Genomic DNA, 21,804 nt, shown 5'->3' with positions numbered 1-21,804 from the left:
CCCTCAGACCATCGTGCTCTTCTTCTCCCTGAAGTCCGACTCCGTCGGCTCGTGGTAGCTCGTGATCATGTTGGCCGCGTCCCACCGCCCCTTCATGGCCGGGGAGGTCTGCATCACCACCAGCCTGACGGGGGACTGGGTCGGCACCGGGTCCGGGGCGTACTCCTTGGTGGGATCTTTGCCCCGGCAGTCGTACATGATACACGATATGAGGAAGACCAGGAGCAGGATGACGTAGCTGGCGATGAGGATGCAGAGGTTCAGGGTGACCGGGTCGATCTCCTGGTAGTTTTCCAGAAAGCCCATGGTGCCTGCTTCATGCTGGGGGGGCCCCCGAGGCCTCGAAGAACAAGCGCAGGAGGCGAGGGAAGGTGCAGCGTTGCACGGCTGCAGCAGACTGAGGAGCACTGAAGCAGCCCGGTGACAGCAGGGCGCTCTCCCTCTCTGCCCCCCCCCCTCCCCGTCCTCCACGCTCCCCCCCGCCCTTCGCTTCTGTCTTTCACCTCTCCGTTTCACACGAGCGCCGCGGCTACGTGGCTTTGTGGTAAAAATACTTTAATCCGCGCCGCTCCTCCTCCAACCTTCAATTCCTGCGATCGATGGCCTTCGCTTTAATAACTTAAGCTCCAGGAGTAGCGATTGTGACAGACTGTGTTACATCATCTGCTCGCAAATGGACATTAATTAATGTGTATGTGACGTATTCAAGTGCATGTGTGTGTGTGTGTGTGTGTGTGTGCGGTGTAATCTTAATCTTGATGTGAGTGGGGATTGACGGACGAAGCCATCTGGCTAAACAGAGGCCGCAGAGCGCGGCTAAAAGAGCCACTCGAAAAGATGCTAACGTGCTAGCACAGCGCGCTTTCCACCCGAGGGACGCGAGAAAGACGTTTCCCTCCGTGACCTATGACCCAACAGCATTTAGTCCTAACTGTAATCTGGACGGATTAGAGATTCTCCTTCCCCTGTGTGGCAGACCCTTCATTGCAGCGGACCGGGGGAATCAGAGGCGGGATTATCTGCAAGCCCCTCTGGGTCATAATCTGTGCTGATGCATGACCAGGCAGGGCACCACCTGCAGGCATGAACAAAACGTCTCAGCCGCCATCTGCACCGTGGAGGGAGACAGCAGGGGGCAGCAATGAGCAGCGGTAGCAGCTGGGGAGGGGGGGGGGAGAAGCAGCTGGAGGCTGAATTTTGAGCCAGAGGGACACTCCAGGAGAACGAAGCAAACACGTGAGGCTTTCTTTACAGTCAGAATGTTCGCATGTCTGCAGAATCCGGTCTGAGTCGCAGAAATAAATGAACATTATGTGAGTGTGTGACTGACAGTGATGGACACTCTCGTCCCTGATGCTCTGCTCAAAGGGAGCGACGCGGATCCAAGTGCACGAAAGGAACATCCAAACAGGGGACGGGGTCGGGGGGCATAGCTCTCACTTCCAAAAAAGGGATTTGGGTAATATTTTGGGCCACCATTTAAGAACGGGCTTGGCTGAAAGCACTTTTAAAGCTACAGGCATATTTTAAACTACAGGATTATTAAGGATTATTTGAGAACGGAATTGCTAAATAACAATTGTTTGTTTCTTCTGTCTTCTCTCCTTTCATGTTTTTATGATGTTAAACATCTGGGCTAAATAAATGTGGAATAATTACGTTTGTTCACACACCTGTAATGAAACCAGAGAAGGATTTGAATTGTGACCTAAATCCACAATATGTTACAAAGTGGAAGAACCACGTCCAAGTTTTGAGTCTTTTGACACTGAACTCCTTCACTCGTAAACATCTAAAACAAACCGGGCAACACACTGAGAAAGGTATTCACAACATAAACACCGAGTGGAGCTCCAACCGGCCTTTTGGCTCCGCTGTTTCCTGCCCGCTGTGTGTGTGTGTGTGTGTGTGTGTGTGTGCGCGCGTGTGTGTGTGTGTGTGCGTGTGTGTTCCAGCTGTGGAGCAGAGAGCGACCTGGCTCCTCTCCTCGTGTAAACCCCCGTAATCCCCCCCCCCCCCCCCCCCCCCCCCGTGTTCCAGCTCACATTCAGCGGGGCTGCCAGCGAGAAGAAGGAGGAAAACACGCGCGCTGATGACTGCAGTCAGCATCTGGACGGCATCACTTCACCAACATGTGTCCTCGCGATGATTGATTGCTGTTCACGTAACAACGGGGATTACCGAGGGACGCTTTCATAACGCACCGGTCGGGATTAACTGTGTCATTTGGATTGGAACCGTGTGGCCACGTTAAAAACACAGAACGTTACCTTCTACTTCTACTCGTCTTGGAGTGGTTCTGATCATCATGACGACCCAATGCTCATTGAATTTTAACCCTTTAAATCTCACTGTGTTTACACTCTGTTGTAATGAACCCAAATGAATAGTGCTTTTTGTATTTTCTTTCTACTCAATGCCAAAGGTTTAAATACATATTGATAGATTACAGCGATGCCTCTAGTGGACACCAGTGTGTGTATAACAAACTATTAAACTAAACCATTTTTGAAAGAAGTATTAAGCCGAATTCCGGTTTGGCCTTGTTATTTAATCATTATTTTACTGTGGACTCTCTTGTGATGTGTCACACGTCACGTCTGAATGAAGACAGAAAAGATTTAGAGCCCTGAAGGCGCGTCAGAGGAAGAGCAGCGTTCGGGTCCTGGGGAAGTCAGTGTTGTTCTGCTCTCAGGGATGATTAGCTCAGAGGATGCAATAGGTTGGTCCATGTGTGTGTGTGCGTGTGTGTGTGTGCAACAGGCCTCTCGTGGGGGGGTTTCTCCTGCTCATATCTCGGAGGTAGATCTTCCCCAGCGCCAGACGCTGGTGCCAGGGAGTCCGGCACCCTCGGCGGGGGCCTGGACACCAGAGAGCAGGGAGAGAAGGGAAAGGACGTGTTGACAAACCAAGGAGGGGGGGGGGGGCTCACTTTGGGGTTCTGACCGAGACGGGGGGTGGGGGGTTGTTTGTCGGTTTTCACAGCGTGGAGGACCCTGGGGCGGTCCTCCTCTCGCTCCGACACACCGTGACCTCGCCTCTGATCTCGCGCCATCAACCAACCGCCCCCCCCAAAAAAAACAAGTGGGGGTCAAGAAACAGGCCATAAAGTGGATTTGATGTGACCTCACACGGGGGGGGGGACATCTGTGATTCTTTTAGTGATGTAACAAAGTCTGCGAATTGGTGTAAACAGGTATAAACAAAAGCTCTGGATGAGCTTAAGAGCATCTTAATTCATTTTGCATTTTGACCGTCATCACATGACTGGAGACTATAATTTACTCAATGAACATCATGCTCTGTTGGAGAAAGGATTGGGACCATAAACTCGTAATAGAATGATAATAAATCAAGAGAGAAGTAGAGTTCTGCCCCCTGGTGGTCACTAACAAGAATGTACCTCAATACTACAGCGTCCTGCTTAGCCAGGAATAAAATACACACAATATTCCATAACACAAGATTCTTCTTCTATTATTCATGATAAATTGTAACAATAATATTCCTGCATAAATAAATATGTATCTGGTTTCTTTGAATCCAGAGGCCTTTATGTGACATCGAAGCTGCAGTGGATCGAAAATCCAAAACGAATGTAACTTGTAACGTATGTGAACTTCGGTTCCCCCTGTCATGGCGACAACATGTTGTGTTACACAACAGAACGTGTCTGGTTACAAGCCACCATTCATGTCGGGGGGGGGGGGGGGGGGGGTATCTAGTTCAGCCCGGAGCGGCCTGCAGGTCAGAGGGAGGCGCTGGGAGGAGGTGCTGTTGTCCGACCAGGAGAGCGAGCTCCATAAAGCTTACGTTTGGAACCCAAAACCAGCGTTTCCGTTGTTTCACGACCTTTTACGGGACCCCAACGTTTCTATCTGCTCCGACCAAATCAAACAGCCTCCTCTTATGACCTCATCTCAGACACGCAACAGAAGAAGAAGAGGCAGGAGGGCGGGGGCTCACCTCTCGGGGTGCCGGGGCGGAGGGGGGGGGGCGAGGATCTTTGGAATCTGATAAAGGGCCCAAAGAGAAGCCCTTTCCTTCCTGAGTGGCGCACTGTTTGTGTTACAGCGCGTCTCTTCTTCTGGGTGTGGGAACCTGGTGGCTTCCTCTCCGTCGAGGGCCGCGCGTGTTTTCACTCAGAGGGTTGTGCGCTGACCTTTGCGACCCCCCCCGCAGTGTGTACGCACAACGAAGACACACACCGGTACGCTTAAGAGTCGTATAATCGTATTAATTATACAAAATATTCATCTATCCCGTATCTTTAAACCCCTTTTCTTAATGGATAATGACTGTTTAAGTGAGTTAAATAACAGTGCTTTACAGTAAATCTGGGTTTTTATAGTGACTTTACTTTATTCTACGAAGACAATAATCGTCAGTGCAAAAGTGAAAGGTGGTGACAGAGCTGACAACACAAAGAACATAAAAACACAAGAAACGGGCCTTCAAATTCTGCAGGTTCACATCTTAATCCCGTTCACATCGCAGAAGCTCGTTCACCAGGAATGTCCACAGCACCCCGAGACCCCGCCCCAGCACCCCTCCCCCAGCAGGGGCCTCGGTGACGCCGGTTGCACCCTGGAGTGTGTGTGTGTGTGTGTGTGGGGGGGGGGGGGGGTCCTCTTGTTGACGGGGAACCAGAGGCGTTTTCCACTACTTTTATGGGCACCACAACATGTACACGCTGTCTCGGGGGGTCTCCGTGGGGGAGGGGTCTCGGGGGGCCCAGGCCTTTCCCTGGTTCAGATGTCCCAAAGGGGGGGTTGTGCTAGGTTCTACCTCCGTGACCTGCAATGGGTGGAGGTCAGCCGGGGGGGTTTACGGCATTTTGCTGTACAGTGACTGTATGTGTCACTGTACAATGAAGCAGGAGCTTAAAAATAACTACTTTATTGTGTGTTAACACGTCACAAACAAATGAACACTGACCCGTCGAGGGGATTGAACAACGGTCTCCTGGTGTTGGACTCATGCATGAAGACTCCATCGAGCCTCAGCATGATGTTCCTTTCGTGAATGAAGGTCCGTGTGGAGTCAAACAGAAAGTGTGTCACTGCTGTGTGTTTACAGGCAACAGGAAAACTCCTCTTGTACATCATGCTGTTGGGCGTCACAGTTCCGCTTAATTCATTCAGTCCGCCACCACGGCGGACTCCTCTTTTTACAGTGTGTGCGAGGAGGAAGAAGAACGCAAAGCCACACGGCAACAAAAGGAAAGTCAGCTCCCTTCATGCCTCGAGTGTGATTGAGTCCACATGTGAAAACCAAATCTAATGAAAGTCTCTTTGCAGGCGGGTTTGTTTGGCTTTGAGATCCTCCGTGACGCACAACGGTTGCACAACACGGGGAAATTGCACACATGACTAATGTGTTCAATCCCCGCCGTAGAGAGGAGGAAAAAAGACAGCATCAATGATATTATGGAGGGATTTCCTGTTGCTAATCCGAGTTTGTTAATCAGAGAAATGCCCCTCACTTTGCTTGAATAAACACCAACAGCTGCTTCAGTGGTTTTTATCACTTTTATTCACTGGTGTTCTTGTGGATTTGTGGAAGTTGCTTAATCGATCATCATATTTCAAGTGAAATACTCTTTAATTTTAGCTTCTCAATTATTATAATTATATATATATATATATATGAGATTTGTCCATTTTTTGTCTGAAGTGGTCGTGATTGAAATATCTTTTATTTATATCTCATTTTAATGAGAAAACGAATTGATGTTAACTTTCTAATATATAATATGAGAAGCCACGCAAAGACAATGATGTCATGGGAAGTGTCGTCTTCGCAGCTCTTGGTTTTCTCTTAATCGGAACAGCTGAGCGACTTCATGGAGCTGAGAAGCTTCCCTCGTGAACCTCGATAACCTCTCCCCGGGTTCCTCTCCCCACAGCTTACGTGTTCAGAGATCTGCTCCGACCTCGAGAAGAAGTAGGAAAAATAAACTCCCCCATCTGGTTCCGAGCATGAAGCCCCTCCCTGCACAGAATGAAATCAGCAGTGGGGGTTTTGTTGTGTTTAATTGGTATCTGTGAAAACAGATGTGTTGGGGTGTGTCCGGGGGAGACGTTTGACAGTTCACCAACTGAAAGAAGCACAGAGCTTTAGCTCAAATAACAAGAAACATTCATTTATAAAGTTTCTCTTCTCAGCAGCGCCTGGAATGCGTTGTCAGGATTTGAAATAAATCGTATCAGGTTTTCTCCAGCAGGGGGCGACTCCTCTGCTCCCATAGACGTCTATGAGGAAATGACTCTACTTCTGTGTAGTGACCAGCAGGGGGCGACTCCTCTGCTCCCATAGACGTCTATGAGGAAATGACTCTACTTCTGTGTAGTGACCAGCAAGGGGCGACTCCTCTGCTCCCATAGACGTCTATGAGGAAATGACTCTACTTCTGTGTAGTGACCAGCAGGGGGCGACTCCTCTGCTCCCATAGACGTCTATGAGGAAATGACTCTACTTCTGTGTAGTGACCAGCAGGGGGCGACTCCTCTGCTCCCATAGACGTCTATGAGGAAATGACTCTACTTCTGTGTAGTGACCAGCAGGGGGCGACTCCTTGGGTCCCATAGACGTCTATGAGGAAATGACTCTACTTCTGTGTAGTGACCAGCAGGGGGCGACTCCTCTGCTCCCATAGACGTCTATGAGGAAATGATTTATGATGATTTCTCTTGATTTATTCCCTCAGTAAACATTGTAAACATCAGTTTATGGTGTCAATCTCTAGTTTCAAGTCCTCTTCAATACAACATGAAACTCCATGAAAAATTATTTTCAAAATTGCATTCACCTAAAGAAATATCTTATTTAGCGATCGGTTCTTCGTGACTCCGTTGGTTTGCCAAAAACCAAGATGGCCACTTCCAAAGGGCTGATCTTGCCTCTTGGCTTCACGCAGATCCACTTCCCTTGTAAAGTCTGTGTTTATGGCCAGTAGCAAATGTTTTTAACAAACTAAACTAAAGATTCCAACCTACTTGGACAACAGGGTGTTTTAAAGGTGAGTTTGGATCAAAATGAGTAAAACATTCATATAAAGTAGTTTTCTTTTGTTATTGGAGATGAATCCAATGTCCTGTTGAAGTGGGAATTACTGTTAAAATGGGAGGAACCGTTCAGGAAGAGCTTTCTTTTCACTGAGCTGTGGAATGAGGGCGAACCGAGCCGGCGGCACCTCTGGGACGGGTGGCCCGCCAACTACCCAGAAGCTCCAAGAACCCCTGGCAGCACATGAAAGAACCGCAGAGAGCGTTTCGTGCAGTTAGTGACCGCCGATGTCACGCCGTCAAACACCGCCGGCGAGCGAGGAGAGCTTCTGCACTCTCACGTGAGTGGCAATCAATTTTGGTTGGGCGTCAAAAACGCTTCTAACAGACGCTCGCTAGCTGATGGGTGAGACTGAGAAGTGTTTTCAATACACACACACACGCGCACACACACGTTTCACACAACTCACCTCTATGTCCACCTTCCTTCCAGTGGGAAGCTGAGGTTCATGGTCGGATCCACACCCCACATGTGTTCTCACTCAAGATCTTCTGACATTGACCTTGACTGAAGGGATGGTGAGGTCCGTCCGCCCTGTTTGGTTCAGACTGTCATGGTGAATCTTTTCAGAGGAAATATCTCTACTGAATGGGTTGCCTTGACATTTTGTTCATGGTCCTCAGAGTTTGAATCCTTTAGACTTTGGTCAACATGTGAAAATTTCCTTCGACACCACCAGAACATTTTCGAGTGAATATTTAAACACATTTCCAATCCCCTCAGGATACATAATGTCAAATAAACACCAGTCAGGTAGCGTTATTATTGTAAGTAATTTAGCAAGCTGATGTAGGCAATTAGCTCAAAGCACCATTGTAACAAATTACAGCAAAATGCTAAAATTACACTTAAATCTTATCAGAATTATCATATAGTGTACAACAATAAATTATTAACCCACATGAAGCGTTTTAGGATCAGTGAGCTGCACTTTAAAGCTCAAGGAATCTTCTGCACAACGAGCCGCGTGAAGAAAGAGGAAAATACGACAAAACCAAACTTGTGTTGTTGCTCCAGCAGACTGAAACTTTTCATGCGAATCCCTGGAATTAAAACCCTCCCGTGGTTTAAGTTTGGATCTGCCGTCCTTCTGACTCCCACAGAGGCTTTGAACCGAACTGGACCCGGATCCCCGGTACCGCTGAGCTCGTTATGTTCAATTGGGTTGGATTGGGACCACGGGGGGGGGGGGGCGGTTGTGTTGCAGGCTGGAATTTCAGCTTGATCCCTTTTTATTGTATTTTCATCACTACTTATTTTTCCATTTTGTTCCTCTTTTCCCTCCTTTGTTTATGTTTCTGTCTCCTCTCCATTCTGGATTTGTTTATTAGCTTCCGTCTTTCTGGCCACTTTCCATTTACAACCTTCATTTCTTTCCATTTTCCCCAGGTTTCCTAAAACCTTTATTTTCTCTGCTTTCTTTCTTTCCTTTCTTCCATTTGTCAACCGCTCACTAGTCCTTTCCTTCAGTCTTTCTCCCCTTCTATGATTCATTCCCTTCCTTTCATCCACTTACATTTTATTTTACTAGTTGTTCCTCCTCCTTTTCCTATGTAGCCTGATTTAATCTATTTATTTGCTCGTTCCCATTTGCCCTTTAAATCTAATTTGCAAAGCCACAAATCTGCACACAACATTTTTCCAGCTATTATACTTTTGATACAGCAAAAGTAAGGCAAATTCAGATTTTCATTCGACCCAAGTTTTTACATTGCAGTTGCAGCAGGGTACTACTTCTCGGTCGTGTGGTAACTAATCCCACTTCATGGACTTAGGTTCCTGTTTATTGATAAACCGACCCCGCGGCCCGGGGCGGAATGACAACCACGCCGAGGCACAAAAAAGTGACGCACGCGGTCCACGCACGAGGAGCCAGCAGTGCGCAACGAGGCTGCCGCAGAGCACCTGTCGAACCTCGTATCGGGTCTCTCCAAGCCGACAGGCGGGCTGCAGGCCACGCGTCGTGGGCCCTGTGCGTGGGTTCATCCGGCCCGATCCCCCCCTCCCCCCCTGTGCGGTACCGGGCCCGCAGCGGCCGCTGTGTCGGAGGAACCCGTCGGGTTGTAGTGTTTGGTGTCACGGGGTCGCATGGCAACGCGAACGCTGCCTATTAATACACTTCCAGGTGCAGGCTATTTTAAAGCTTGCAGGGTCAAACAGGAGAGTTCCACTTCCTTTTACCACCATCATTTAAAATGTTTACTAAGCACTAAAGGGCCAACTGTTAACTATGCAAAAAATAACATACTAATGTCTCTGGGTCTGGGTTTGCTGTGAGCATTGAGTTGAAAATGGATCAAATTGGTTTTAGTTATCACATGACTGAAGTGTGGGACTTTAGCAGTTGTTGCGATGAAGATGAAGATTGAAAGCTTCAACAGAAATGTATCACAGCATGACTGTTATCCATACGCATTTAGTTTGATTATTTCAAATACTGACTTGCGTGTCTGTGTGACTCGCTCAATAAACGTCATGAGAGAAATAAACATTTCCTTCACTTCAGTGCTGGAAGCAGAGAGCTGCGTGTTGAAATAATTACTCGACCCTCCTCCAAAAACCTACCTCGCCCTAAACATGACACCAACCCATCAAGAGCCAGATTTGCTGTTTCAACATCAGTATCCATGGTTATGATGGCCAATATTCATAATGTAACATTTCCATCCTGGTGAAAATAAATATTGTCACCATTTGTCCAAATCATGCCAATGACATTTTTAAAAACCGGTCAGATCAAGCCTTAAATGCTCTTTTCTTTTCAAAGGAAAGGTTTTTGGCAAAAATAATCTCAGTTTGCAGGTAGGACGTAGATAGCTTAGCTTAGCACGAACACTGGAAGGAGGGGGAAACAGCTAGCATAGAATAACATCCGCTCATTACTCCATGTACGTTTGAACTGTATCAATCAATCAATGAACTACTCCATGAGGTTGTGAATATTGATATCCGCACCATCAATCAAGTATTGATCAGGTTCATATGATGTTTGTGTATATATCAGTTTATTAAACCTGATGACTTCCCGGTAACAGATAATACATGCAAATGATAACATTAAAGAAAAACATATGCTACATTACATATTTCTTTACAGTATGGGGGTACAACAAGTACAATAAGTGATCATCACTGATGACCACAGCTGGTGGGAGGAGGGGGGCTGTACGGACCCGACAAACACAAGACTTTCACCAAGGAGACAGAAGTTTGCGTCTCGTGTAAAACCAACGCTTCTTTAGCAGACTTCTAGTAAGAAAAGTACTGTTATTAAATGATGTGCTACGTTACATTGTTGCAGCTGTTATTTATTGACACAAGTTACTTTGTTGCGTTGGACGTTTCTCCAGATGTTGGCCGAGGCTGTTATGAAACATCATTTTGGTTTAGAATGGTCATCATTCAACGGATCCAACACGACACTCCTCATTTTTCTTTGCCGACTAGCTTGTAAAATTCGGGATGAATCACTTTACTTAATGAATTAATAGCATAGTTTAATACTGAATATGCCGATAATGATAATCAAAGTGCCTCGACAGAATATATAATTGAGGTCAAATACTCCCTTGGACCTCGTGTGCCTTCTGATATGCTGCACTGAATATAATGGCATGTTTTAAAGACAATCCTCATCGAGTACCGTACTTAACATTCCTATTAACTCCTGTGAGATGAAGCTTCACAAAACACACATGTCCACGATGAAGAGTGGTAAGTGTGGCGTGAATCATTGTCCCTGGATTTCTTCGGTTTCCCTCTGCTCTCCTGGGCCTTACAGACCACAATCCCTCCCATTACAATCAAAGCCGCCACATCCAACGGCAGATTAATGGGAGACTTCCTCTACATCACTTCGAACTGCAGTAATTCATCTTAATTGTGATACATTCCCTCTGGCTGCGTTCCCAGCTCGCCAGATGCTCGCCGTCTGTTGGATAAATAAATCCCTCACAAAGTGTTCAAAGCATCTGGGCCTCTGGAGTCTGCCGTCAGTTTCTTTCTTTCTTTTTTTCTTTTACAACTTGGAAAACAACACATGCCAGTCAGCATCTGTCCGCAGCTGGTTCTGCTAAAACCATTCAAGAACCCCCCCCCCCGTGGTCCATGTGTCCGAACTGCCGCGTTCAGGTGAAAATACTCCTCTGGTTGGCGACCAGGGCGGTCTGGCTCTCCCGCCGCCTCTCCTTCCTCCTCTCCAGCCTCAGCTTCCAGCAGACCACGCTGGACGCCAGGAGCACCAGGCCGGCGGAGAGCAGCACCAGGCCAAAGTACGAGATGGTGGACCCGTGCGAGTTGAAGCTGTAGGCCACGGCGGTGACCACCACGCCGGCGATGAGGACCACCACGCCGAAGGGGACGGTGCATCGGTAGCAGGACAGCTCCGCCCCGCCGGTGGCGGCGGTCAGCTGAATTTCGTTGACCAGGGGGACGTTCACCGCCGTGGCCCCGGCGGGGCGCTCGCCGCTGTTGGCCTTTTCTGGCGCCGCGGGGGTTCTCATGGCGCCGTCCGCCTCTTCTGGCATGGCAGGAACGCAGAGCCTCGGGGGGGTTCCCTCGTCGACGCCCTGGTTGCCGGCCGTCCTTTGGCTAGGAGCTCCCGGCCTACGGCGAGAGAAGAAACCTCCCGTGAGCTGGAATCAAACCTGTTGCTCAACACTGGACACACAGAGACTCCCCCTTTCTCTATTTGTCAGAATCCAACACCATGTTTCAGAATTTCGCCCCCCGCCCCCCGTCTGCACCGGTGCTTTAAAATGATCTCCTTGCACAATCCCAGCCGCCAACTGACCCGGCCCGGCCCGGCCCGGGAGGAGGGGGGGGGGGGGGGGGGGGGGTCTGAATGACGCAGGACAGCTCGGCCTCGCACGAGCTGAGACATTCCCTGGAGAGCGCAGGATATGACATTACAAACTGCTCTGTGAAATGCGAGGAGCAATCCCCCCCCCCCCCCCCCCCACTCTGCCTTCACCACCCCCCAGGACTCGCGTCCAACTCTGAGTGACAATAAATGGGGAGCACGGTGTCAGTTGCACTTTTCCAACATGCTCCAGAAAGATGGAGGGGCAGGCCCTACCGGGGGGGGGGGGGGGGGGGAGTTATATATTATATACACTTATACAAGTATGTTACTATCAATTTACAGTTAATTACTGGCATTAAAGGATTATTACAATTCCACAGTAGTTACCAGTGCAATGAACTCAGTGTGTTTCTGTAGTTTAACTGTAGTTTAACAGTAAATGTTTACGATGTGCGGGTCTTAGCAACCTGGCTGGGAAAATATTGTGGGTTTTTAATTTCCTGACAGTAAAAATAGATAACGGTTGAATGATTAGTTATCTTTCCTGAATAAATCAAATTTGATGAATTGAGTAGTTTGTGAGTACATCTTCTTTACGGGTTACGGCATCATTTAGACCTCTGTAAACATCCTGCAGCCACTATTCTGAAGAATGAAAGCTTTATATTTTTTAATTTTCCCAAATCTTTGCTCTACAAACAAATAAAGTAAATTCCATTCACTTTGGAGAATGTGACTCTTGGTAAAAAAGAGTCGGTGGGCTAAAAAAAGTTGTGAAGTTAGTTGATTTCAAAAGGAGATTATTTCTTCAGATCATTTCACTTCATTTTAAGAAAAGTGTGCGTGTGGCACGTTTAGTTTTTACTTTGAATAATCCTATAATCTGCCGCACCATAAGGCCGGTTATCCACCTGGGGGGAAATCATTGTTCCTTCAGTGCAGAGAGGTGGATCTGCTTGAAGATCCGTGCAGAAAGAGCAAAGCTTAGTTACCTCACAGCCGTTGTGCATGACCAAAGTCCTCCTCCAAAGCCCCCTGAAGCCTCCTGAAGCCTCCTGAAGCCCCCTGAAGCCCCCTGAAGCCTCCTCTGCTGCAGCGGAACTCTCCTCAAACTCAAACGGTCTCAGTAGAAAGTGGCTGTTTTTTTCTTCTTCGTTGGACTCGGACAAGAAACCACTTCTTCTCTGCTTCTTCTTCTCCTTCTTCTTCCGCGGGGGGGTCGCTCCTCTGTGTCCATCCCCATCGAGAGCAACTATTTAAAGTATCGATGACTGGTGCGCGTTCACAGCAATAAAGGGGGATATCACATCCGGTGATGCTTTTCAGAATAAGTTCCGCTGGCATTTAACTTAATTACCCTAGGTTCAGTGGCAGAATTTATTCTGAAATTAAAATCAGTTAATTTCCGTTACTGTAAAGATTGATTGGCTCTGACACTTGAGCTCATTCAAATTATTTTGTATCATAATAAATACTATAATACTATATTATATTACTTAACTTTATTGTACTTTCCATGTTATGCTTTGCTATGCATTTTTAGTTCACCCTTTAATTTTAACCAACTATATATATATATACATCATATATATAAGGCGGAGCATTTTGTTTCATAGCTGGATTTCCACGGTGACCTTTCCCAGCATGTGAGACACTATACAATAACAATAACACACAATACTCAAAGACACACACCAGTTCCATGTGTAAATACATTCACACTATGTTTGTTCTCCCACCTCTGTTGAGAGTTTTTGTTTCCGTTGCATAACACTGATTATGGACACAAATGTGATCTGGCATGTGTTCAAATGGCGTGTTTCTCCACTTGGAAATCAAACAGTGATGTTGTACCAAGCAAAGAATCACTAGAAGGCTTCCAGTTGTGTAAATCTGACTCAAAGTGTGATCAACACGTTGGCTATTACAACATTTGAGATGAGTTAAGGTAAGATACGACTTGAAATTTAGCCGTGTCAATGATCAGAGGAAAGTATAGACGGTAACAGAAGTAAATAATAAGACTCTTTTTAACTCTAATCTATACGAATAGAATAAAAGTTTAGAAATGTATAATAATAAATAACATAATATGTAATAAATTGTGTAGACCTCATATTTACTATAATACAATAATAACATGTTAGGAATATAGAAATATATATAGTCGACCACTATGTAGGATAACACGTGATCTGCAAAGTGGTCTTTTATTGTGAAAGCAGATACCGGAAGCGCGGTTGTCTCGCGGCAGCAGGCACATCGGCCGTCATGTCGTCGCGGTTTACAGATGTGGAGTTCCAGAGCGCGTGGGGGGAGCTGGATGAGCCGCAGCTGGAGGGGGGGTGGGAGCTCTTCGTGGAGACGATGGGGGTCACCATCTACCGGCTCTTCGACAAGGTACAAAAACACGGCAGAAAGAGCCGCTGTTCCTGCGGGGAGGCTCCGTGCGGGGGGGGGGGGGGACACAGCCGGTAGCGTCGGTAGGAGAACCGAGAATTTCCTGTGTTTTTCTTTCACAAACGTATCGTGAGTTTGTGCGGTTTTTATCTGTGAGGTGTGTATTGGCCGCAATAAATCACCGTCAACCCGCGGAAAACACCCGGAAAAAGGAGGTGAGAGCGGGCTGTCGGACCGGCTCCACCGGCTCCACCGGCTCCACCGAACTCACACCGCAAATCTATCGATCCATTGTCCACTGCTCTCCGGTGCATCGGTAAACACGGCGGAACCGGATACAGTACATCTATTAAATCACAAAGACCCATCCTTCATCTCGGCAGACTCCAGATACAAAACCAAAGACGTCAAAGTGACGTAACGCAGTAACCTAAAACCACAGCGGGAATGATCGCAATTCCAACAGTGCCTTTGGGTTGTATTCTAGTTAATGAGAATAAGTAACATCCCCCCCGCCCCCCACCCCTCCCACCCCAAGGGAAAAAGAAAGAAAGAATGCCTTTGTAAACGTGCTGTGGCATCACCAAGGTAATATCGTAGGTATATAGAATGGTTATTGAGGATTAATACACTGTCCATTGCAAAAGGGAAATCAAGACAACCTTACACCGACATTTGTGACCTTCACTCGCGTGCTGTGGGTTTGGCAGGCAGTCTGCTTTTGGTACAGAGAGAACTTTATTGTTAATGTTTTTCAGGGATCTCAACTTTATGAGTACAAAGTCTTCGGCGTGATCGCCACCAGCACACAGCTGTGTGCAGATGTCTACATGGACTTGGCCTATCGGAAACATTGGGATAAATATGTGAAAGGTAAAAAAAAACAACAAACAAACGGTGATTCATTGACCATGCATACATTTACTTTGCATTAACACGTCTAATTCTGCATCCTCCCTAGTTGTTGTGGTTGCTAGAAGCTGAAGAACAGTTTGAGTCACTCGTGTTTTCATTAGTGGGACGCGCCTTGCCGTGTTTGATGCCAGCAGAGTTCCTCTGTAGTCGCCACGGTGCTTTAACGTCAATCTTTAGTTATTCTTTCCTCCAAGAGGCAAACCACCACACGGCCCGTTCATGTGCACGTGACTGCATCCAGATGTTCACGAAGCTGCCTCTTCTCCCGCTCCACCCAGAACTCTACGAGAAGGACTTCAGCGGACAGAGTGCGATCTACTGGGTGGTCAAATACCCGTTTCCTCTGTCCAACAGAGACGTATCCTTCACATGCACGCTCAAACACGCACGCCCCCCCCCCCCCCCACCCCGCCATCAGAGAGCGTCTTCCCTAACAGCCGCAAACCTCAGTACGTGTACGTGAGGGAGCGCAGAGACCTGGACGTGGACGGCAGGAGGATCAGCGTGATCCTGGCCCGCAGCGCGCCCGAGGTTCCGTGCGCCGAGGTGAGCGGCGTGCTGCGCGTGAAGGACTACAAGCAGAGCGTCGCCATGGAGAGCGACGGGGGCTCCGGCACGAAAAGTAACGGCGCCGCCAGAGAGCTCGTTGGCCTTGGCTCGGGGATTGTGTGATGATTTCTAACAACATGTGAACCGTTCCCTTTCACAGTTTTCATGAATTACTTCGATAACCCCGGGGGCAGCATCCCCTCCTGGCTGGTGAACTGGGCCGCGGGGGTGAGCGCATGTTTCTTTCTGCACATTCATTCTTCCCTGCAGTAAAATCCCAAACATTGCGCAATGGTAAAACCTTCGCAGCTTCAGAGCCGGACGGCCCCGTTTAGGAGCTTAAGGGGCGCCGGGGCGCGCTGAGCGCTTGCGGATGGTCACATGATCGGTGAAGTGTGGTTTCAGGAGGCCGGGTCCAAGATCCGTTTTGAATTCGTCTGTAACAGTAACATTGTTGTGTACGCATACGTGAGGCTTTTGTGCCTCCTTGATTCCTTTCCTCGCTACCATGGAGATGCTAGACGGGGCGAGGAGAGATTTAACAAATGAGCAAATCTTGGCTTCTGACCGTCCTTTGAATACGAGCCTGTCACTCATGACTTATGGTCGATGAGCAAAACGCCGGGCGTGATAACTTAAGACAACGCAACAAGCAGATATTTGGTTAAAAAGCTTTTGTAAAACAGGCGTTGGATTTAAACGCGTGAGGAAGTCAAAGAGACAGCGTGACAGATGTTCAGGCTTAATAAAGGAAAACCCCACTGAGCCTTAAAGTGACAGCGAGACACTTGAAAGACATAACGTAGATTTAAAGTGCACCAACCGCCAAAATAAACTTTGCCTCCACTTGTGGAAGTCGAGGAGAAACCGCTTGCGTGCGGTCGACCCGCTGAGGAGGAGAGCGGCTTCACTGCGGGGCCTTGGAGAGCTTTCACGGCGTTATTGAAAGCAGATGTGTTGGTGGATGAGGTGAATGAATTAATGGCTCTATAGCGCCCCCCAGAGTTGATTTAAACTTTGACCCCTGGAACCTCAGGTCCAAATAACGTGATTTTCAAAGCGTTCCCTCTGCTCTACAAAAAAAGCAAATCAAACCACTAAGCTCCGCCTCCCAAACCTCCTTAAAAATCAAAATAAACTAATTCTCCTGAACGCCAGGGGTCCAATCGCGACCTAATTTAATGTCATCAACACCGACCCAGTGGCGGTGCTGGGTGGTGTTGCGGTGCATGTTTTGTGTGACAGAAATGTGTGTGTTTTGTCTTTAACAGACCGGCGTTCCAGGTTTCTTGACAGAGATGCAGAAGGCCTGCAGCAAATACAGCAGCTACTGCGAGAAGAAGTAACCCTCCGTGCTGTGTGAGCTCGCTCCTCCCCTCCGTAGAGGGAGGGGTACCTGGGGGGGGGGGCATGGAGCAGGCTGCTACTTTGTCCTTGTAGCACGCCGTTGACTCAGGCATGACGTGCATGACGGGACACCAGGCTGGTGCGGAAGCAATTCGGTTTCATTGTACCGTATCAATCAATGCTAGCGTCTCTTTTTGTCTTGAGCCTTTTATTTTTAAAATACAAATCAATTCATATATTATTACGTCACAACAATGATTAGTTTTAAAAAAAACAACTGGGGTTCTATTTTCTAAGTCTGATTGAAATTGTCTTCTCTGAGTGCTACAACAAACACTGAGACCTGACAAAATAAATGTATATACTTATACCAATTTCCACACATTAAAGAGAAGAAAGTAAATCAATTTAAATAAATGTTGTCGGTTTCAAATTAACCGAGCAGAGAAAAGTGTTTACATCAAACATCATTGTCCACATTATTTTTTCCTCACTTGCCTCTCAGGGCTTTCATATCATTGAGTGATGTCATAGACTTTCATGTGTGCTACTGTATGTTTCGATCACTGGAATCTTCCTCACTGTGCATTTCAATTCACACAATGAATTAGTTAGTTTGAATTAAGTGAACATGACAAATCTGTACTTGGAGAGGAATGTTGCCCGATGAATTTCTTATGATCAATTCTCATGCGTTCATTTTGCAAAGATCGCTTTATGATACTCTATGCTGATTTATTATGGGTGAAAATGGTGCAGTTTATCTGAGAATGTACTATATTGATTCAGGCTATAAATGTTGATTCAGGAGAATGTGGTTTACTTAGTTGTGATAAAAAAAAATATTACTGTGTAATATTCCTGTGTTACTGAAAATAATAAACTTTCATTTTACACGGAATATATGTGTGACATTGGTTATTTTGACCTTAACATGTAAACACCAAAGCCACTCAATTACACACAAGCCAATGAACCGATCAAGGGGACAGTACCACACTACAGAGTTTTGCACGTCAAAATCCCATTTTTGTCGAAGCAGTCTGGTGTCTTTGAGGAGTACACAAACCCTGTCAATTCCCTGATTTTTATCATGTCCATTTAGAATAATACCAATAATAAACATGTACTATTATAATGAACATACCAAAAATACCTTTTTTTATAATTCCCTTTAATATAACTGCCGTAAACTACACTACATGTTCGAGAAACGGGAAATATATAATATAAACCTATTATCATTCCAATTATTTACCCACTAGCCACTGATTGGCCTCGTTATTAACTGGTGCCCTTGCTTCGGTGCGCATGCGCATTCTAAGCCCCGCCCCTCTATGCGGTTTAACGGACAAAAATCAAGATCAGGTGGAGGTGCTGCAGGTAATACCCAAAAGTAGACAAGATTATGTTTAGTTACAGTATTTGAATGGATGGAGTCGAGGTCAACGTCCATTTTAAGAGTGATTTTTTTTATATTTATGTGTGAGTTTCTAGGACATTAGCTAGCTGGTTTAAACGTTAGCACGCTATCTAACGTGTGCTAGCTAGTGTAGCTCCTCTGTATGCTGGTGGCTGTTGGAGACAGAAGTATTGACACAGTTTAGAGATTAATACTCTTTCTAGTGAGGGCTGAAGGGGCAGGCTGGTTCAAAACTACAGGCAGCTAATGCTGTTAGCCTTCCATATAACTAACGTTAACTTGAAGTGAGCTAACGTTAGCTTTAATTAACGTTACTAGGCTTAACCGGTTACACAGCCACTGTTTTAACAGGTATTCATTTATCCTTTACATGACCCATTATGTTTGAATACGTGTGTTATATCTCTCTAGCTTTAGTAGAATTTGTAATGCTGCGGTATGTTAGCCGCAGCTTGTGCTAATCTTGTATTGTTACAGAAGAAAATAGTTTTCCTTATGGAATATAAATGCTTTACACGCTTTCAAAAATCCCCGCAGGGTTTAAAATGAACTGAAGACTGTTTTTCAAGGTAAATAACATGCAAAATACTGCCATGACCGTGCTATGATCACTTTGAACCCAGTTATAACGTTAGGGGACTCTTTTCTAAACCCAGGTAGTGTGTCTGTAACATAAGTTAAATCCTAACCTTTGTGTGAGGATGCATTAATTAGCTTGAATGTCGGCCTCGCTTATCAGAATAAAAAGTTCCCTTAAGGCTCCCTCCGGCGGCTTTAAAGATGAACCACAGACACCCCCCCCCCTATGTTTAATACACATAAAAGACCATTAAGAGGTCCTGCTGGTTATACAGCACCAGCCCACTTGTTGCTGCCTCGCAGGATCTCTCAGTGGAAACAATGAATGGGGGGGGTCATTTCCTCGCTGCCCCTATAATCGCTCCTCTGCCACGCAGTTAAAAGTGAAAACCCGGCTGCGATAACGCCCTCTCACCCTTGGCCCCGTTTCTACTCCCTGCTGGGCAGATGTGAAGCTGAAGTGTTGGCCCAGATGTTTCCTGAGGGAAGAGTGCGGTCACGGTTTCCTATGAGGTCACTCTGCTGCTGGTTTCTCAGCGGTTTGCTATTATCTGTCTGTCTCACTTAATGGAGTCAATGGATCCTGGCTTCCTGTGGTTCTATTTAAAATCTAAATATTGTGCTTTGAAATGGAGAGAAAGTAGTAAATCTTTGTGACAGATGAACATGGACAGGATTGTCTGGGTATCCTGTTAAGATCACCACTTACATCTACTGTCCTTTGGTTTAAAGAAGACAAATCAAATCAACTAAATGAACAGAGAAACTTATTAGGAACAAACTTTTATAGAGCGGATGTTTGAAAAAAAAAATGAAATGGAAGCTGAAATTCATAGAGATGAAGAAGCACTTTTATTCTCATGTGAATGGACGTGTTAAATATAATCAATATAGGATATGAAGATGATATGATGCTGATGAACACAAGCCCATGTCTTAAATTGCACATGCAAAATTAAATCAGCTTTAACCTCTTTTCATTTTGCGATGATGTTGGCGTCCCCTGTGGATGAAGTGGTGTCGTCTAATTAATATTTAAAGGTATATTATGATGCACGTATTGGGTTTAATATGTGTGAACAGCTCAGTGTTTTGGGGCAGCGTTAGATTAAGGTTTTTTCTATGACATTTATATCCGTTTTTACATACAAATAAAGACAAATAAGCGTTATTGACGGAGTGAGGCTACAGTTGCAGCAAACTTTAACCTGCTGCCGGCTGGGATGTGTGATGTTTTCACCCCCCCTGCTGGTGGAGGTCGGTTAGTGAGTGAAGTGAACAAGCGACAGCTTCCACATTTTATTTATTTAATGTGGGGAGTAAGAACAATGCATCAAGTTATTAAGACGGTCTTGAAGTAGAATTTTACAGACTTGACAATATGCTATTTATTTTTTGTTCTTTCCGTCCATAGTAGAAAAAGATCACAGAAGTTCATACATATAAATGATCCTTTTCTCCTTTTGAGAGCACGCAAAGAGCATGTTACGACAGGAATTATTTCAAAAGATTTGACTCTAAAAAGACAAGCTATTACATCAGTGTGATAATTTAAAAAAAGAATGCCCCAAATGATAGAACGTCCTGTCCTGGTATCATCTAAAGCCCCATCCAGGATGAAGCCCTGTAAGCACTTTCTTTCCAGTCAGTAATATGGTGGAAAAGTAGAATAATAGCATTACGTGAACAATCCATCCAAGTAAACGGTTATATAAAGCTTGTACCAAGATTAGATGAAATAAATTGTAATAATCTCCTTTTTCTGAAACAGTCAGCCGACAATTAGTTATCAGTGAAAACGGACTGATTGGATCTGATGGAGTTTCAACACAGCTCTGGTTGGTTTGTTTGGGAATAACAGTGGTCACGGAGACACAAATCAGACTCCGAGTCCGCTCCTCGATGCAACACTTCATCCCCTGGAATGTCTCGTGAATAATATTCCGCTCTTTTCCCAAATGGAAGACAAATATGTTCGTTGGCGGCGCGCCGTGCTTCACTGCGAGGTTTGTTTGATTGGTAATATACAGCGCTAATTAGCTTAAGAAAGTGATATAGTTTCTCTGCTGCCCCCCCCCCCCGCCTCCTTAACGTCGGCTCAGATTTCCCAGGTGCCTCTCTGTCTGCCAGAGGTAACAAAGTAATGGTCTCCATTTGGAAGACTGTTTTTCAAACGTGTTTTTTCTTCAAGTGATTTTAGAAAGATTACCATTGGAGATATTGGTGCACTCGAGGGACTCCTTGACCCTGAATGGGCCTTCTGCTGCATTATGCATGCCGACTCATATAAAGAGAGGGGGGTTAATAGGAGGTAACGCTTCTCCTCTCTTCTCTCATCACAGAGTGGAGGAGGATCCTGTTATTTCCCCTGATGTCCTGACCTCAGCAGTAAGTACAACAGTTACAATCTCAAGCAATAAGCTTTGTTTGGCATAGCTGTTTCCCTAATGAATGAATGAATATGGTTTTTGCCCGCACTATTAAACCAGCAGTGTGCTTCAAACAAACTGGTTTCTAGTTAAAAAAAGAAAAAAAAAAGGTTTTGGGGATTTGAAAAGGCGTTTTTTTCCCATTAAGATTTATTTTGAGACAAAGACATAAGATGCTGTATGACCCTCTTACACTATTTCATGGTGTCACACACAACTGATTGAGATTTAGTCCTGATATGAAGGAATACGTTAATAAAAATAGAGTCTTAAGTTAGATATTTTCCGTG

General features: G+C 46.0%; 3 protein-coding genes across 3 annotated transcripts; 1 reads left to right on the top strand and 2 right to left on the bottom strand.

Moving 5' to 3' along the window:
* Positions 1-419, bottom strand: LOC134132958 (small integral membrane protein 36-like). The gene has a single exon (XM_062565983.1). The coding sequence runs from the start codon at positions 304-306 to the stop codon at positions 4-6; it is 303 nt and encodes a 100-aa protein (XP_062421967.1). The 5' UTR covers positions 307-419; the 3' UTR covers positions 1-3.
* A 9,632-nt stretch (positions 420-10,051) lies between these two features.
* Positions 10,052-13,367, bottom strand: tmem100a (transmembrane protein 100a). Its single transcript, XM_037477511.2, has 2 exons — positions 12,865-13,367; positions 10,052-11,673 (listed from the first exon to the last, which is right to left on the bottom strand). The coding sequence occupies exon 2, from the start codon at positions 11,592-11,594 to the stop codon at positions 11,196-11,198; it is 399 nt and encodes a 132-aa protein (XP_037333408.1). The 5' UTR covers positions 11,595-11,673; positions 12,865-13,367; the 3' UTR covers positions 10,052-11,195.
* Positions 13,368-14,098: 731 nt separating this feature from the next.
* Positions 14,099-17,979, top strand: pctp (phosphatidylcholine transfer protein). Its single transcript, XM_037477399.2, has 6 exons — positions 14,099-14,272; positions 15,031-15,145; positions 15,466-15,545; positions 15,638-15,809; positions 15,897-15,964; positions 17,008-17,979. The coding sequence occupies exons 1-6, from the start codon at positions 14,144-14,146 to the stop codon at positions 17,080-17,082; spliced, it is 639 nt and encodes a 212-aa protein (XP_037333296.1). The 5' UTR covers positions 14,099-14,143; the 3' UTR covers positions 17,083-17,979.
* The last annotated feature ends 3,825 nt before the right edge of the window (positions 17,980-21,804 follow it).

Source organism: Pungitius pungitius, chromosome 12 (genome assembly GCF_949316345.1).
Source record: "Pungitius pungitius chromosome 12, fPunPun2.1, whole genome shotgun sequence".
NCBI lineage: Eukaryota > Metazoa > Chordata > Actinopteri > Perciformes > Gasterosteidae > Pungitius > Pungitius pungitius.
Note: the sequence above shows the minus strand (reverse complement) of the source record. Positions and strands in the feature narration are given on the sequence as shown.

Coding starts and splice junctions, on each gene's coding strand:
- LOC134132958 (XM_062565983.1), bottom strand. CDS start 306: ATGGGCTTTCTGGAAAACTACCAGGAGATCGACCCGGTCACCCTGAAC.
- pctp (XM_037477399.2), top strand. CDS start 14,144: ATGTCGTCGCGGTTTACAGATGTGGAGTTCCAGAGCGCGTGGGGGGAG. Junction 15,146..15,465: donor TTGGGATAAATATGTGAAAG/GTAAAAAAAAAC, acceptor CGCTCCACCCAG/AACTCTACGAGAAGGACTTC. Junction 15,546..15,637: donor TTCCTCTGTCCAACAGAGAC/GTATCCTTCACA, acceptor CGCAAACCTCAG/TACGTGTACGTGAGGGAGCG.
- tmem100a (XM_037477511.2), bottom strand. CDS start 11,594: ATGCCAGAAGAGGCGGACGGCGCCATGAGAACCCCCGCGGCGCCAGAA.